We start from the raw sequence: 17,268 nt of genomic DNA, 5'->3' as shown, positions 1-17,268 counted from the left end.
CAGTATCTGAATTCTAGACTATCACTGGGCTTTGGTCAGTAGCAGCATCTCAAGGACGTCAAAGTTACATTCAGATGTTCTTGTTTTAAAACGATAAATTTGATTGATAGATGCCTCAGGAAATGAAATTCTGTAGGCCTTGTTTTCAAACCAAAAAAGGTGAAAGGAATTATTGTATCTTATCGTTTTTCTTCCATGGGCCTCTGGCAGTTGGAATAACAGAAACAACACAATGAACAATAATAACAGCTATTACTCGATGCTTGTATGTTAGGTACTATGCTAAGCATGGCTGTCTTCTCTTATTTCATCTCTACAGCCCAGGGGACTGTTATCTTGGCTTAGATTCTCTGTAGAGAGAAAAGAGGTGAACATACAAAGGATGGTGTTGAAGCTTGTAGAACAGCTTAGCCTTAAGTTTTGACCTTGATAGTTGCATTAAACAAAACATGATCAAATCATAGAAAGTGGGCAGTCCACAAGGTTCCACCTTTCTGTGTTCTCATACTAAAATAAATCCTAGTAACTTGACACACAGGCAGGTTTTCTCCCCCGTAAGTGTTACATTTAACATGTCCAAAGAGAACTACTGTTTTCCTATTTGAGCAACTGTATAATTAACAAAGTGACAATCCCTGGGTTAATAGTAAATCTGGATAATATTATTGCTCTTCCAATTCCATGCCACTGCTTTAAAGCTGACTCATGAGTAAAAATTGTTCTTTGATATAATCTCTCTGATCTGGAGAACTTACTGTCTTGGTACCCAGGAAAATTTCCATTTTTCTTCCTTGCTTGCCTCCTGCTCTGACTGCTTCTCCACATTTTTGTCACTAGAGGGCAGTGTTGCACTGTGTGGAATAAATACTGAGCCTGACTTTTCTGCTTCAATTGACTGGCTCCAAGGGCTCAGGATGAGTGCTTCTATCTCCTTTGCCCTCCATCTCCCCTACCCCATCATTATTCTGGAAGGTGATCAGATAATGTTGCTTGAATTTTACTAAGAGAGCTACCATTCTCAAGCATTATCTGCTAATAGACATAGTGCCCAAGCTCTCTACCTCTTGCTATGTCAACCCTCCCAGCAACCCTGTGGGGAAATATTATATTTCTTTTACAGAAAATAGGGCTCTTAATATGTTAGATAGTTTTCCCAAGGTTACACAGCTAGAAAATCGCAGAGATAGGATTCACACCCAGGTTTGTCTGACCCCAATACACATGCTTTGGCCAATACCCTGCAGGGGTTTTCTTGGTATTATCTAAAACAGATTATTACAAAAGAGCATTTAGTTTGATCTATGAATAGATCAACTGTGAGAGGAGAGCTGTGTAATCAGTCTTATTTCCCTCAGTGAGTAGATCAACTGTGAGAGGAGAGCTGTGTAATCAGTCTTATTTCCCTCAGTGTGTCAACCTTGAAGAAAAGGATGTTATTTGTTTTGTGGGTCTGAGTGTGTTTTCATATGTTGGGTTCTGTCCTTTTAAGAATCCAGGAGAGATTGGGATGCTCTGGACAACACTGTCCAGTAAAAATATGAAAGCTACAAATGAGAGCCCCATGTGTCCTTTCACATTTTCTAGTAGCCACATTAAGAAAAGAAACAGATGAAGTGATTTAAATTATATAATTTATATAGATGTAAATTATATATTTGTTAAATCCAATATATCTAAAATATTAATATATTACTTTAGCATGTACTCAATATAAAACATTGAGATAGTCCACATCCCCCCCCCCTTTTTTTGGTACTTTGAAATCTGGTATTTTATCCTGATAATGCAGCTCAGTTTGGACTAACTGGTATATATCAGGTGCTCAGTAGTCACATGTAGCTAGTGGCTATCATATTGTACCTTGCACCTCTTGACTTGTAGCTCCCACTAAATGCCAGCCTTCCATTTCTCCCCCAGAGGACCAGAGGGATAAGGGCTGTCTCTAGGGTTGCATGGCAGATGTTTATGGCATCTATCTTTCATCTTTAGCCAGACTGATATATTGGGGAAATGCATAGTCGAATTAATAGTCCAGTGGATGCATTAGTCAATGGAGGGAGAAAACCTTCAATTTGGTTCTGGACTTCTGTGATTTTCTTCTGTATTTTGCTTTTTCTTCTTCTTTTTTGAATCTGACATTTAAAATGTTGACTGCCCCCTGTACCCCTTCCCCTGCAAATTAATCCAAACCGTCAGAATTTTTAGATTCTGTCAGCATCTGTTGCATCAGAAGATCTTTAGAATTACCTGAAGTCTTGAGAAGCTGGGCACCACGGCAAGCATTTTCTAGGATTTCTAAAGTACAGCAACCTTGGGTGTGGAAGCGAACTCTTCCTTTAAACAAACAAAACACTCCAAGAGGAGGTATTGGGAAAACTAGGTTCACACTGCAACTTGATCAGCAGCAGGACTGCCATATTTCAGCTTCCTGTTTTCCTGTCAGACATTGGATTTCAGTGGTTCAGCTGAAAGGGAGTAAAGGTACCAGTGTCCTGCCAACGTTGATCCCAACACTAATGGACTTTGGCGCAGCGCTCTTTCAAAATGTCTGGGCACAGAGGACTAGAGATTGGTGTTTAATAATTGAAGATGAGATTTGGAAGAACATTATTCTAATGTGGCTCTTCCATTTCCAGAGGACTTCTTCACTGTGAAGAATAAATCAACCTTACCTTGCCCTCATTTTACAAACGAGAAGTCCAAGCCGTTGAAAAACCGTTGGACTTTGCTGATGGCCCTGGGTAGAAGTTCAGCAGAACCCACATGACATCCTCATGCTTTTAGGATTTCTCTTTGTAGCCAAGCTCCTTTCTTATTCAAAACAATGGTTAGCCAGTTAAAATATTTCACCTGAATGTTGCATGAGGTTCTCAGTACCAGCTCTTGAAGCAAATTTTTATGTCATTCTCCCTAATAAGCCACTGTAGGTTATGTGTTCATCCAAATGAAAGTTCTTTGTGGCTCAATCACAAAGTGATTGTTTGTGGAACAAATACTCGAATTCTCACTCTGGTCCCATAGAACCTAGGGGGACTCTTTATGGAAGTAACCATTTAATGTTTACTAAGTGTACACCAAATCTTGTCGGGTTCTTCTGGATTGAGTTCTTCAAGGACAGTGACTATGGCTCCTTGCTCTTTGCATTCCCCATGTCCAGTATGGTGTGTAGAACGTGGTAGAGGCTCAGCAAGTTTTTTAATGAACAAAAAACAGAGAGACAGTAGCACCCACTTTTTAGGGGCTTACAACCTCATAAGAACCATAGCAATTCCCTATAAATGTAGTCCTTTTAGACCAGAAGCCCATGAGAATCTTCTTCCTCTTACCTTGGGTATTATTAAAGTTCACTTCTACTATGGATTTTGGCCACCAAAACTGATTGTGTGGTTCACAGCCACTTCTTGAGGTACAAAATGGCAGGCTGTGTACCACTTATTCTATTGGGTCTCTTTTAAATTTCTGGTGGGTTAAAATAAATCTCATGTGCATAGAGGAGAGGGAAGTATAATGGTTGTGAATAACATTAACATTGAGGCAGGTATTACATCTAGGATGATCCTAAGTAACTGCACAAGAGACTAAGGAATGAATTTGATATGTACTTACCAACTAGCTATTTGCACTTTTGGAACCCGAAGTACAGACTGTTATGGGTTCTTGAAACTCAAGAAAGGACTTGACCAGATTCCAAAAGAATTATTAATGGTGCTGGCAGAGTTTTAATTCATGTCCGTAGAAACCAGCTTTGATTTTATTGTCTTAAGGCTGATAGGGATGGAAAATATTTACTCTGAGAACTGCCTGTCTTACTGTTAAATAATCTGCATATTGTTAAGGGATTTGCTCAAATGGATATTCCCTCCAGATCTCTGTGGAGACCAACTTTAGAGTTTTTCAGAGTTGTTGCTGATGTGCTAAAGGCATATGGGCATGATCTCTGTTTGGGCTACATTTGTGTACTCTCCCTTGGTTACAGGCTTTACCCTGGGGATTCAGTCATGGAGCAAGGAGGACGTGGTGTGTGTGATCTAGTTGGGTTATGGAGAAGTATATATACCAACTAGAAGACAAACTAGTGGTTTCCTTGGTGGTTCTTACTGATGCAGAGAACAGGGAAGGGACTAGAGCCGCCAGGGCAGTCTGGCTTGAAGTAGATGTTGAAGTAGCCCTTCAACATTGGCTTAATGGGACACAGGGACGGGGAGGGAGAAGAGGAGGGGGAGGAGGACATCCCATCAGGTGAAGAGAACCCATCCATGAGGAAAAGTGAAAGAAGTGGGCCTGGTGTGTGGGCGCAGACAGGCCCAGGATGCTGATACTGACAATGAGGAGAGGGGAAGAAGCCAAGTGAGGAGGAACTTTATCCCAGCCTTCTTGGTTGGGATGTTCACTTTGCATCCTAACTTTGTACATCCTTAAGCAAGAGAAATGACCTGAAGGCTATATTCTATGAGGTTTAGATTTTCCTGAAGTGTGGACTGCAGGATGAAGAGGTTGGAGTAAAGACTCGCTTGGAGGTTTCCATAATAATCTGGGTGTAAGTGCTGACATCGGAGCGGTTCAGAAAAACATCCTAGGAGCCGACAGACCTTAGAAGATTGAAGACAGGGGAAGACTAATCAATTCGACACATAGTTTTAAGTACTTGATTATTTTGGTATATGTGCTGCCGAAGCGAGCACAGTACTTGATTATTTCGGAGTAAATGGGTTTTTTTTTGATAGGAGACTGAAGTCACTGACAGCAATAGGGAATTTGGAGGGAAAGGCCAGTTTCCGGGTCAGGGGGTGGGAGGTTTTGCCTTGTGACATGTGAAATAGTACCACGACCTCTGAGTGGAGGCACCCCATAGGCGTTCATCAGGGATGGGGCTATCCCCAGAGCCACATGGACTCCGTGGACATGTGCGCCTTGTGCTCGGGACAGAATTGGGTTCAAAACTCTACACTAATGTGGCCCATCTGTGTTTGAAAACTGCATTGTCTTTTGCCTCTTAGGTCATTATTGTTCCTTAGATAGAAGATTTTACATTCCACTAATGTTTAACCCTCTGGCCCTGGAGAAGTCCCTTTATTAAGCACCTGCTGTTTGTTGTTAGTTGCCGTGGCAATAGTTTGTCAACCACTTCAAGCCAGGACGGCTGCCTGTGGGGTTCCAGTGGGATCCCCACTGCGCACACTCAGCTCCTGAACCTCCCACTAACTGCCGCGCAGCAGCATTTCTCCTGGCACCTCAGACTTGCCTCACCGAAAACGGAGTCCCCTAGGTGTCTGTCCCTTCCCAGACTTATGTTCATCTCCACTTCCTCCTCCTCCTCCCAGTCTCTCCAGGATTCCTTGCAACCCCAGCCTCCTGCACTCCCTTCTCCCTGGCCTCCCTGCCCCTAGGCTTTGCTCATTCTAGATCTTCCGAGTGCCATGGTTCCCTTTAACATAAGACACAGATCAGATCCTGTCACTGCAGCATAAAGCATTTTCCCGGTTTCGAGTGATGGTCTGTATTAGTCTGAAGTGTGGAGAAGACCACAGGGGCCCTTCGGCACCTCATAGACGCGCCCCCTTCAGCATGGCATAGACACACCTTTGCAGCCACTGCTTCCCGGGCTGAGAGCCCTATTTCTCCTGTGTTCACCGAGTAAACCCCCCCTTTCTCCTCTCACTGGGGAACCACTCAGCCTTCGGGCCCCAGTTCTTTTTTTTTTTTTCTTTTTCTTTTTTAATTTAATTTTATTATGTTATGTTAGTCACCATACAATCCATCATTAGGTTTTTTTGTTTTTTTTTTTAAAGATTTTATTTATTTATTTGACAGAGAGAGACACAGCGAGAGAGGGAACACAAGCAGGGGGAGTGGGAGAGGGAGAAGCAGGCTCCCTGCAGAGCAGGGAACCTGATGCGGGACTCGATCCCAGGACCCTGGGATCGTGACCTGAGCTGAAGGCAGTCGCTTAACCAACTGAGCCACCCAGGCGCCCCATCATTAGTTTTTGATGTAGTGTTCCATGATTCATTGTTTGCGTATAACACCCAGTGCTCCATGCAGTACGTGCCCTCTTTAATACCCATCACCAGGCTAACACATCCCCCCACCCCCTCCCTTCTAAAACCCTCAGTTTGTTTCTCAGAGTCCATAGTCTCTCATGGTTTGTCTCCCCCTCCGCTTTCCCTTCCTTCATTTTTCCCTTCCTTCTCCTAATGTCCTCCATGCTATTCCGTATGTTCCACAAATAGTGAAACCATATGATAATTGACTTTCTCCGCTTGACTTATTTCACTTAGCATAATCTCCTCCAGTCCCATCCATGTTGGTGCGGAAGTTGGGTATTCATCCTTTCTGATGGCTGAGTAATGTTCCATTGTATATATGGACCACATCTTCTTTATCCATTCATCTGTTGAAGGGCATCTCGGCTCTTTCCACAGTTTGGCTATTGCGGACATTGCTGCTATGAGCATTGGGGTGCATATGGCCCTTCTTTTCACTACATCTGTGTCTTTGGGCCACTTTCCTTCCACAGCACACCCTAGCCCTCCCACAGGATGTTCTGTGTCTAGGTTATGGCCTGTCCACTGTCAGCACGGGAGCCCCTCGAAGGTACGAGCCATGATCCTTCATCTTTTGACACTTCCCCAGCCTTGGAAATCTTTAGTTTTTAATGTGCGGTTGGAGAGGCTAAGGTAAAACCCTCCATGTAGCAACACTTTCTTGAGCCTGGGCTATGTCTCAGCCATTTCCCTCTCTGCTGGTTGTAGAACACAGCAGCTGCTGTTCTTTCAGAAAGCGGTCTGGCAGATTAGACCCAGTAACAGGAAAAACACTGTGCTGAGAAATGTTTATTACATTGTCTTTTATTATTGCGAACATTATTGGGATTCTAGCGAAAGGGAAATAGTTAAATCTGACATCCAAGGAATGAGCTGTTAATTAAAAAAAAAAAAAAAAGGCTTTCTAAGTGTGAGTAACATAAGACAATGTTCAGTAGAAAAAAAAAATCAGGATCCAAAATTGTTAGATGATATGACCACAAATATACACAAAGTGTAAAGGAAAAAAACTGAGGAAAATATCGAGAGATTTTCTTTGTAAGCATGGAGGAGAGTGTTTTTTTTTTTTTAAGATTTATTTATTTATTAGAGAGAGTGTGCACAGGGGGAGGGGCAGAGGGAGAGGGAGATGAGCAAGCTCCCCACTGAGCACAGTGCCTGACAAGGGGCTTGATGCCAGGACCCAGCGATCAAGACCTGAGCCAAAATCAAGAGTCAGACACTTAACAGAATGAGCCACCCAGGTGCCCCGAGGAGAGTTTTGGATAATGTTTTCTTATTGTGATATATTCTAGATGTTTTATTTTTTTTTTTTAAGATTTTATTTATTTATTTGAGAGAAAGTGAGAGAGAGAACGGGTGGTGGGGGGGAGACAGAAGGAGAGGGAGAGGCAGACTCCCTGCTGAGCAGGGAACCTGATGTGGGGCTCTGGGGCTCGATCCCAGGACCCTGAGATCATGACCTGAGCCAAAGGCAGACGCTTAACCAACGGAGCCAGCCAGGCGCCCCGGTGGTGAGCATGGGGCTCACTGACCAGGAGGGGAGTCTACTTGTCCCTCTGCCCCTCCCCACCTGCTCATGCTCTCTCTCTCTCTCAAACAAATAAATAAAATCTTTAAGAAAAATAAAATGACTGTTATTTAATAATAGTGATGACGACAACAACAAAATACGTTAACTAGATACTTCTCTGCTTTTTTGGATCACACCTCTTAAAAACTAATTTTGGTTTCCCCCCTACAGTTTGAAGATCTGAACACAGTTGCTGAGTGTCTGTTTTCTCTAGTCAATGGCGATGACATGTTTGCAACCTTTGCTCACATCCAGCAGAAGAGCGTCTTGGTGTGGCTGTTCAGTCGTCTGTACTTATACTCCTTCATCAGTCTTTTCATATATATGATCCTCAGCCTGTTCATTGCCCTGATTACAGACTCCTATGACACCATTAAGGTAAGTCATATTTCCTGCCAAAGAGCGACCACCAATTCTGTATGGATTGGAACATAGGAAAATACTATGCCTTTTTACTTAAAGTAGTACAATTTTACTTTGATTTCAAGGTTTTTTTTTTTAGAAAAGAAACTTTGTAGGTGCTGCTGGTGAATTTTCTTTTTTTTTTTTTTAAAGATGTTATTTATTTATTTGACAGAGAGAGAGAGAGAGAGCGAGCGAGAGCAGGAACACAAGCAGGGGGAGTGGGAGAGGGAGAAGCAGGCTTGCCGCCGAGCAGAGAGCCCGATGCAGGGCTCGATCCCAGGACCCTGGGATCATGACCTGAGCTGAAGGCAGGTGCCCCAAAACTGAGCCACCCAGGCGCCCCGGTGGTGAATTTTAAATATGCATTCAGGGCATTGTCCCTGTCATCCAGACCGGGGTGGACTGGTCTGGAAGTGCGTTGGAAGAGAGAAAGGACGTGGGTCCGGATGGGCTGCGCATGGTCAGTCAGTCTGCACAGTGGCAGCTGTAACTGCCCGTCTTGGAACTTAAGCTGTGACTAGTAAGCTTCAGCGATAAGGGGTGTCTCTGCCACCTTGACAGCCTGACCAGGCATGGGCACACCTGTACACAACGACAGCCATTTGCGTGGTGCGGGTTTCTTCGAAATGGTGAAAGCTAAGATTTTGGTGGCTGCCTCGCTTCCTGCCTCCCTCAGCCACCCCATGGATCCTGGATCCTTTCAGGCTGGAGCTGTTGAACTGTGTGGTAGCTTGATGGAAGCTCCGTGCCGCCTCATGTGGTGGCATCTCTGCAGCAGGTGGCCGTGCATGGAAAACCCTGTTTCGGAGCCAGTGTCGGAACAGCCAGAGGTGTTATGTCAATGCCTTGGGCTTTTGTCTTCTTCATAAGCCCTTCTCAGACTAATTCAGAAGACCATCCATTGAGGGGCACCTGGGTGGCTCAGACGGTTAAGCATCTGCCTTCGGCCCAGGTCATGATCCCGGGGTCCTGGGATTGAGCCCCACATCGGGCTCCTTGCTCATCAGGGAGCCCGCTTCTCCCTCTCCCTCTGCCTGCCATTCCCCCTGCTTGTGTTCTCTCTTACTCTCTCTCTGACAATTAGTAAAATCTTAAAAAAAAAAAAAAAAGAAGAAGAAGAAGACTACCATCCATTGGAAATGCTCCTGAGTGCTTTGTTTGGCCATGGGGAGATGAGTGCTCACGTGGGGATGGGCGGTTGGCTCTAGTAGCAGGGCTGGGCATGGAGATAGGAGCCGCACACTCCTGCCCTGGGGGTTCCTCTCTTTGAGGAGGCAGTGGCCCTGGGAGTGGGCCAAGCCTCGGTGACCTCAGTAAACATGGGGTGAGCAGGGTCTCAGGGTCTTTGTGTCTATCGAGAAGAACTTGCTGCCTTCTGCCCCACTAAGTGACCAACTTCTATAAAAGTAGAGGAAATAGGGCTTACTGCCCTGTAGACTCTACATTGGCAGTGAGGGTAAGGGGAGATCTTATCTGGTCTTATTATTTTTTTTTTTAAAGATTTTATTTATTTATTTGAAGAGAGAGACACAGCGAGAGAGGGAACACAAGCAGGGGGAGTGGCAGAGGGAGAAGCAGGCTTCCCGCCGAGCAGGGAGCCCGATGCGGGGCTCGATCCCAGGACACTGGGATCATGACCTGAGCCGAAGGCAGACGTTTAACGACTGAGCCACCCAGGCGCCCCCTTATCTGGTCTTATAATTAGGATTAAAATTTTAGACTTTTGGGGCGCCTGGGTGGCTCAGTTGGTTAAGCGACTGCCTTCGGCTCAGGTCATGATCCTGGAGTCCCGGGATCGAGTCCCGCATCGGGCTCCCTGCTCGGCAGGGAGTCTGCTTCTCCCTCTCATGCTCTCTGTCTCTCATTCTCTCTGTCTCAAATAAATAAAATCTTAAAAAAAAAAAAATTTTAGACTTTTGACTATTTCCTTCACTCCCCTTATTAATACACCCCTCCCCTGCCCAGCCATGGCTTTCTTTCTGGGATTTTTGGATTGTTTTTGTTCTCATGGTGGCCCTGGCTTGGCTTTCTGGGACTGACAGATTGATGCATCACTGTTAATATCAGTTTTTGCATCTGACCTAGCAATGTGGGAGAGTTTTATTTTAGCAAAGGTGGGTGTGATGTGTTGACAAAGGGAGCAGTTTCTCATGTTCTATAAATAAGGTAACAACATTGTGTACTTTTTACAGAAATACCAACAGAATGGGTTTCCTGAAACGGATCTTCAGGAATTCCTGAAGGAATGTAGTAGCAAAGAGAAGTATCAGAAAGAGTCCTCAGCCTTCTTGTCGTGCGTCTGCTGCCTGAGGAGGTCAGTACTGTGTTTAAGCAGGTCTCCATGCTCCTAAGGTGAGCTTCTCCGTGGCCTTAACAAAGAATTCTTCCAAGGTTTACTCTACACTCAGAAATCAACTTGTTGTGGGAAATAATTTGTCTTTCATTTTCTTTCCTCCCACTGAAACTGGCTTCAGAAATGAATTGTTCCTTCTAAAACAGGGTAGAAAGCTACATGACATGGTTGAAATCTCTTGGGAATACATGAGTTATGTCCCTAAAGTCAAGAAGGTGAATTCTGAGGTGGCCAAGTAAGAGGTCAAAACACTTATTTTTAGAGGTGGACCTCTGGGAATGTCAAAGGCCTTTTCCCTTGCTGCAATATTTGGTACAAATAACCTTTCTTGAGCAGAGTAGGAAACCTCCTTGAGAGGAGGCTGTGCATAACTTTGGCTGGGAACACACATCAGAAGCTCTGCCTTGACCAACGGCACTTTGCTCATGTTCAGCCGGACACTTATGCAAATGGTCTGCACCTCAGCGGCAACACATCCACATGGTGTTTTGGGGACTAGAATGGAGGTCAGATGAGGATACTTTTCTTAATTGTACCCTTATTTGTTTTCATGTGAAGTCAGAGGTGGGGTGTTAACTAAAAATATCCCCTACCCATGTTTTTCGAGAAGAATTCTCTAAACCAAATTCCTGAAGGAAGATGGAAGAACGTAATTGCTACTTAAAACCACAGGATGTATTTTCTGTTCATCAATTCATACCACATCTTGGGATTTTGAAATGATATGATTGAGCATTTCCAAAGAATGTCTGGTAAATATGAAATGAGGTCTTCTGAGAAAAGTGAAGTTTCTAAAAATCACATTTCTTCCTCTTAGAGCATTAAATTATTGACATAGGAGCTGGGTTAAGGAGAAATTAATTTTCCTAATAGGCAGCTGCTTCCTAAGAGGCACCTTGTATAAGGAAAAGTCTCACAAAGTTGCTTTTTCTGATGTGTATTTAACTGTAAAGAAAAAATATTCATCAGAGGATATAATTGTGAATTCTGGAAAGTAACCAATCAGTCTTAGGTGTTTGGTTTTGGGAACTTGGTGTGTATCACAAAAAGCCACAGGAGGCGGTTAAATGTTTTCTAGAGCAGCCATATGGAACGAGTAGAAGGTTTAAGGGGTGGACGGGAAAAGTTCTTGATCAGATTGGGTCTGAGAGCTGAGAAGAAGTAGCAGTATCAGCAGACTGTCCACTGTATGGTGTGCTAGGGGCCGTCGAGAAGATGCTGGTTCAGGGGGAGCTCTGCTCGTCATGATGAATGAAAGAATTAAATGGAATGAGGGAGTCTATCAAGGAAGTCAACTGAAGAACTAAAATGTTGAAAGTTTTGAACAAAGGGATATCAAAAATAAAAACAGTAGTGTCTGTTCCCAAAGATGGTTATGGGTGAAATCAGCTGGACCAATTTGAGTTGAATCATCAGATCAAGGCCTGGATCCCGGGCAGATTTGGATGGATCCTGCCAAGAGTAAGTGAAGATCATGGGACTGATGCAGGAAATGGATTGTATTGAGAATAAATGATGGCTTTGACTCCATCAAAACCTCAGTACACCTGAATGTGTTTAAAGGCTACCAAGCTACGAATGGTTTAATTGAGGAAGGCCATAAATGGAGAGTAAATATTGGAGCAGGACCTCACTGAGGGAATCTGGGGAGGGAGGGCAGCACAAATGTTGGTGTCTGGGGCCCCTGGCTGGTGCCCGTGACTAACAGCCTCAACTATCACAGCTCTGTCTCCTGCAGAGCAAGATGAAGGTCACTCTTTTTTAATCAAGCAGTCCAGCAACCACCACAGACTGATTCTCCTTCAAATTATTGCCAGAGCCTCTAGCCTGATCATCAGAACACCTGGGTTTCTGTTTTGGACCCTACCGGTTACTGAGTGTGTTCCCTGACCTCTCCTTAACCTCTTGGTCTTTCCAGTGCCACCAGGCTGCAACATGACCTCTGAAACCTCTTCCAGTTCTAATGTGATGTGATTCTTTGGAAAAATCTACTGAGTTGGACAGATGCAGAGTTAACCTTTCCCCTTCTCCACTGCAGCGAAGGGGAAAATCTGTTGTAGCCATCGAGTGAGGCTTTGTCAATATAGGGAGATGCAGGGTCCCAGGACAGGGACAGCTCTTCAGAATTGCCAAAGGCATCTGCTCAAACCAAAAATAATGTGCACTGTCCTTCTTAACCTTTCTTCCTCTTACACGTGGCATTCAGCAGGTCTAGAACCTATACATGCCTAGAACATTAAGTATTCTTATTCCAGCCCCAAGATTTTGAAATCATTGTTTTCTCTTTCTCCCTCCCCCTTTCTGATACAGGAGGGGAAGTGATGACCACTTGATACTTGTCAACTAAAGTCCTTCTGCTAAAGATAATCAAGTTTCAGGCCTTTCTACCCAGTGACAGTGCAGAGGGACCCCGAACAGCTTGGAGCAGCACTTCCAAAAATACTGACTTATTACTGGTGGAGCAGGAAAGAGGACTGTCAGCTGGTTGAACACAACTGAAGTTCCAAAGTTCCTTTTATAAACTTGGATGGGATGAAGCATAGACTACAGTCAACTACTGGGCATGAGTGCAATAGAGCAGAGATAATGACATTCTGCACGGGACTTTAATTTATGACATCACAGTGTGGGGCTGGAAAAAAATATCACATTTCAGAGTGTGCAAAAACAATGGCACTTAAAGCCATGCATTGAAAGATGCGTGTTTATCATCCACTAGGTGTTTGTTTTAAAAGTGATTCTTGGGTTAGAAGACATTTGTTAATTCATGGTGTGCACAGCAATGAAGTTGGTTGTGATACTAAATTAAAAATTCCAAGTTGGAGAACCATTAAGCCTTTTAAAGAACACACCTTCATCAACAAAAAGACCTCTTGTAGTGGATATTTCTAGGCCTGTTTGTATGTGTGTGTGTGTTTCAGCATGATAGGAAGCAACTGTTGGCATTGTCAGTGGGATAAATTGGAAATAGAGTCATTTGGACACCTTGTCACTTGTGCTAATTGTTGATTGTACACATGACATGTGGAAGTGAACTGTAACAGTGCTCACTCATTTTAACAGTTGAACTCTACTATGGTGGTGATTTGCCCTTGTCAAGCAAGGAAAGATGGTATTTTTTTCCCAAATAAATTTATTTTATCACAACAAATGGAGCTATTGCTTTTTTTGTTTTTTTTTTAATGTGGTATTTCTTAATATCTACCTAGTGCAAAATTCAGATCACATCTCTTTTAACTATCTGGTCTCCAAAAAGGATTTCTCACTTTCTTAAAGGCAGTGAAGGAAGGGTTAGTATATAGAAGTTATTCAATAAATATTTATGATAATGACTTGAGATTAAGATCACTTCATGCATCGGTTTATCTCATACTTGTGCTATCTTTTAGGGCTCAACTATTTTAAATTTATTAGTGAAGAACAGAATTTGAATTAAGCAGGACCCTCATCCCAAGCCTCTCTCTTTTTTCCCTGCCCCTCCTGGCCAAGCTCCTATCAGATTTACTTTCTCGTACCCCTCCCTTTGCCCCCCCTTCACCAAATCTAGGCCAGGAAAATCATTCACTTAATATCATTAAAATTAATAAGTGAGTGACTCATGTCTACACACAGAATACTTTGCCAAAATGATCATTTTAGTTAAATTTTTTTTTAAAAAAGATTTATTTATTTGAGAGAGAGAGAGCATGAACGGGGTGGGGTAGGGGCAGAGGGAGGAGAAGAAGCAGACTCCACACTGAGCAGGGAGCCCAACTTGGGGCTCGATCCTAGGACCCCGAGACCACCACCTGAGCCGAAGGCAGATGCTTAAATAACTGAGCCACCCGGGCACCCCATTTTAGTTAACTTCTTACCAAAAAATGTCAAGGGTTACTTTCAACTTTTAAACTAATGACCATTTAACTGGTGGTTCTAGGTTCATTCCCAAGACTCCAGAATCAGGTATGCAGTTAGATCACTCGCTCACTTCTGAGTGCACCCCCAGTATTTAGCTTGTCTCTGAATAGAAGTGCTATTAAAGCCTTTCTGTAATCTGCAGCAATGACTGCCATTTGAATAGAAGATGAATGATGGTGTGTTTTTCTTTTATTGGCTTTCATGTTTCCTTTTATTTCTTTTCCCTCCAGCCGAACAAAACCCTTTCAGGAAGAAAAATCTTTTTCAAGGTGACCCTCTCTCCATGGAAGCCTTGTTTTCTCTCTTTTTAATAATTTTAAACAATTATCATTTTACCAAAGGTATTATCTGTTTGGATTTTATTGAACAATGTTGCTCACAGAGCTCTGCTAATAGACACATCTGGGACAAACCATTTTTTCTCCCACCTAGGCCTCCACTTGGAGAGTTCACCCTGGAAGGTGGGAGACGTGTTCTGTCTGGTTCTGCTGGTTTCATCCTGGGATCTCCATCTCTTGACGATGTACATTGTTGGCTTGCAGGGACTCCCTCACAGCTGGACGCAACCCCCTTGAGCTTGTTGACCTGGGGCAGGAGGAAAGGGCACAGGTGTGGGAGCCATCTGGACTGACTCGAGTGAAAGTCCAAGTCTCCCCTGGAGCTTTGTGGCCCTGGGCACATTACTCTCTGCTTCTAAATGATGATGATAAACCTCAACGGACTGTGGGACTCGCATGTGAGTCAGAGAACTCAGACAAACCCAGCATTGAAATCGAAACCTGAACCATTCTTTCCTTTTGATTTTTCTGCCATGTTTGTAAGTAGGTTCCATGGGACCAGGCAATAGTGAAGACATTAGATGTTTAGTCTGCATCCCTTCTTCCTACTGAGTCTCCTTGGACAGATCCCACAGGGCCTCAGTTTCCTCTTCTGTACAATGGGTACCGTGAGGATTAAATGAGTCAAACATGAAGTGCCTTGAACTGGGCATGACTCCTGAGTGCATGGTGAATGTTGTATCTTCGAGAAGATTTTCTTTCTTTCTTTTTTTTTTTTTTTTAAGATTTTATTTATTTATTTGACAGAGAGAGACACAGCGAGAGAGGGAACACAAGCAGGGGGAGTGGGAGAAGGAGAAGCAGGCCTCCCGCTGAGCAGGGTTCCCGATGCAGGGCTCGATCCCAGGACCCTGAGATCACGACCTGAGCCGAAGGCAGATGCTTAACGACGGAGCCACCCAGGCGCCCCGAAGATTTTCTGTCATAGTCTACAAATGTGCAGATCTATTCACCTCGGCTGGCCAGGAAGATCTTTATTTTGTTGTGAACTCACCACACACTTTTGGTGGACTATGTTTCAGTTAGGACTTTAAGTGTGTAAATACCCCACATCCAGTCCTGTGTAACAGTAGTGGGAGGGCAGCCTGGCTCAGGGGAGGCCTAGGCTCAGCATTTCAGGGTTAGGAAGAGCACAGCAGGCCAGCCTTTTACTCTAGGGACACACAGCCAGTCACCCTGCAATGCCCGAGGGCCCCCTGTAGAAGTGGCCCAGCGCTCTCACCGACGGGCAGGGGCCCTGGAGTCACTGGGGGAGTATGCTTGGTGAACTGCTGCTGTGGTCTTGACCATGGATTGCTCCTGCCACTACAAAGATCCATGCTGTGTAAAGATAATGAGTCCCGTCATCTGAAGGATTCCCCTGTAGCCGCCACTTCTTTCAGTAACTTTGGGTGACTAGATCGTGCTTTATTATTAACCATTTCCACGTAACTCGAGCAAATTTAATTTTGCTACTCCTCACTTCAAGTTTGAACATCTCAGCCATAACGTTAGCTGAGTCTCTCTACCAAATCCAGAAGTTCGCACTGCTTGTGAGACACACAGGAGCAGCTCTTGTGGGACCGAGGGACTGAGAACCCCCCAGATGAACCCCTGAGCATGGTGCTCAGATCTGAGGCACTCGAGGAGGGACAGGGAGCTCTGGGCACCGGAGAGGAAAGGTGCTGCGCCGAGCTGGAGCCAGTGCCGAACACCTCTGCTTTTTGGCCCCTTCCATTTGAGATGCTTGATATCGATGCTGTGCAGCTTTGTGGCCATGTGACCTGTGCGTTCCCAAAGGACCCCACACGGTGTTTCATGCTTTGCCCTCACAGCCTTGCAATTCTTAATATTTTTTGAACAAGAGGCCCCACAAGTCACGTAGCAAATTCTCGTGATAGGACAGTGTAACTCAGTGACGACCTCAGCGATTAAAGCATGGCCCTTTAGGAAAAAGCTAGGAACCCAGCATCGTACTTTATCTTTAAACCAACTGAAATTTAACGAAAGGAGAGTGAACCTGAGTGCATCGGCAGGTTGGATGCTGGGCGGCTCACCTTTCCCCCCATGCCTCATTTTCTTACTTTCTGTTCCATGCGTTTCCCTTGACAGAGAGGCAGCTGAGGGCAGTTCATCCTCTAAACTCTAGCATGTTCGCCGAGGTTACCATATGACCTCCGACCTGGCTCAGCAAAGGCTTGTGGGACCTGCTCCACCCGACGGTCAGATGCTCTCTCCAAGCTCTTTGCAGCCATCTCCTGTTAGAATGAAGGGCCTGTCTTGAATGGGGAGATGTAGGATTGTTAAATATGCCGTGTGTTGGAGAAAAGGACATATTAGCCCTGGGAAGACATCAAGATGAACCAAATCCCAAAATAGACATTCAAGTTGTTAGGGAAAACAATACAACTCATGGCCATCCTACCATGGGCTCATTTACAGCAAATGCTGTGGCAAACCAGTGGGTGGAAATGGTGACAAGTGTCTCTCCTGCCATCTGTCTTTGCCAGAGAAGCGGGGAGTGAATGAGAAGCTAAATGAGTCACATACAACATTTCCACACCGTCTTGTATAACAAGGACAGCAAAACTCTGACTTCTTAAAGACCCCTGGGAGCTATTGGTTGTGGTGAATGGGAGAGACAATTTATTAGGGTGATGTATGTTTCTTAGTTTCTAA

At 44.3% G+C, this 17,268-nt stretch overlaps 1 protein-coding gene across 1 annotated transcript in view; it reads left to right on the top strand.

Annotated features, from left to right (window-relative positions):
• MCOLN2 (mucolipin TRP cation channel 2) overlaps positions 1-13,523 on the top strand; it is a 52,850-nt gene extending 39,327 nt beyond the window's left edge. The window contains exons 12-14 of the mRNA XM_021690103.1: positions 7,789-7,995; positions 10,215-10,336; positions 12,686-13,523. Coding sequence (XP_021545778.1) covers positions 7,789-7,995; positions 10,215-10,336; positions 12,686-12,722 — 366 coding nt within the window. The 3' untranslated portion in view covers positions 12,723-13,523. The remainder of the gene's footprint in view (positions 1-7,788; positions 7,996-10,214; positions 10,337-12,685) is intronic.
• Positions 13,524-17,268: the final 3,745 nt, after the last annotated feature.

This window comes from Neomonachus schauinslandi, chromosome 4 (genome assembly GCF_002201575.2).
Source record: "Neomonachus schauinslandi chromosome 4, ASM220157v2, whole genome shotgun sequence".
In the NCBI taxonomy this organism is placed as follows: domain Eukaryota; kingdom Metazoa; phylum Chordata; class Mammalia; order Carnivora; family Phocidae; genus Neomonachus; species Neomonachus schauinslandi.
Note: the sequence above shows the minus strand (reverse complement) of the source record. Positions and strands in the feature narration are given on the sequence as shown.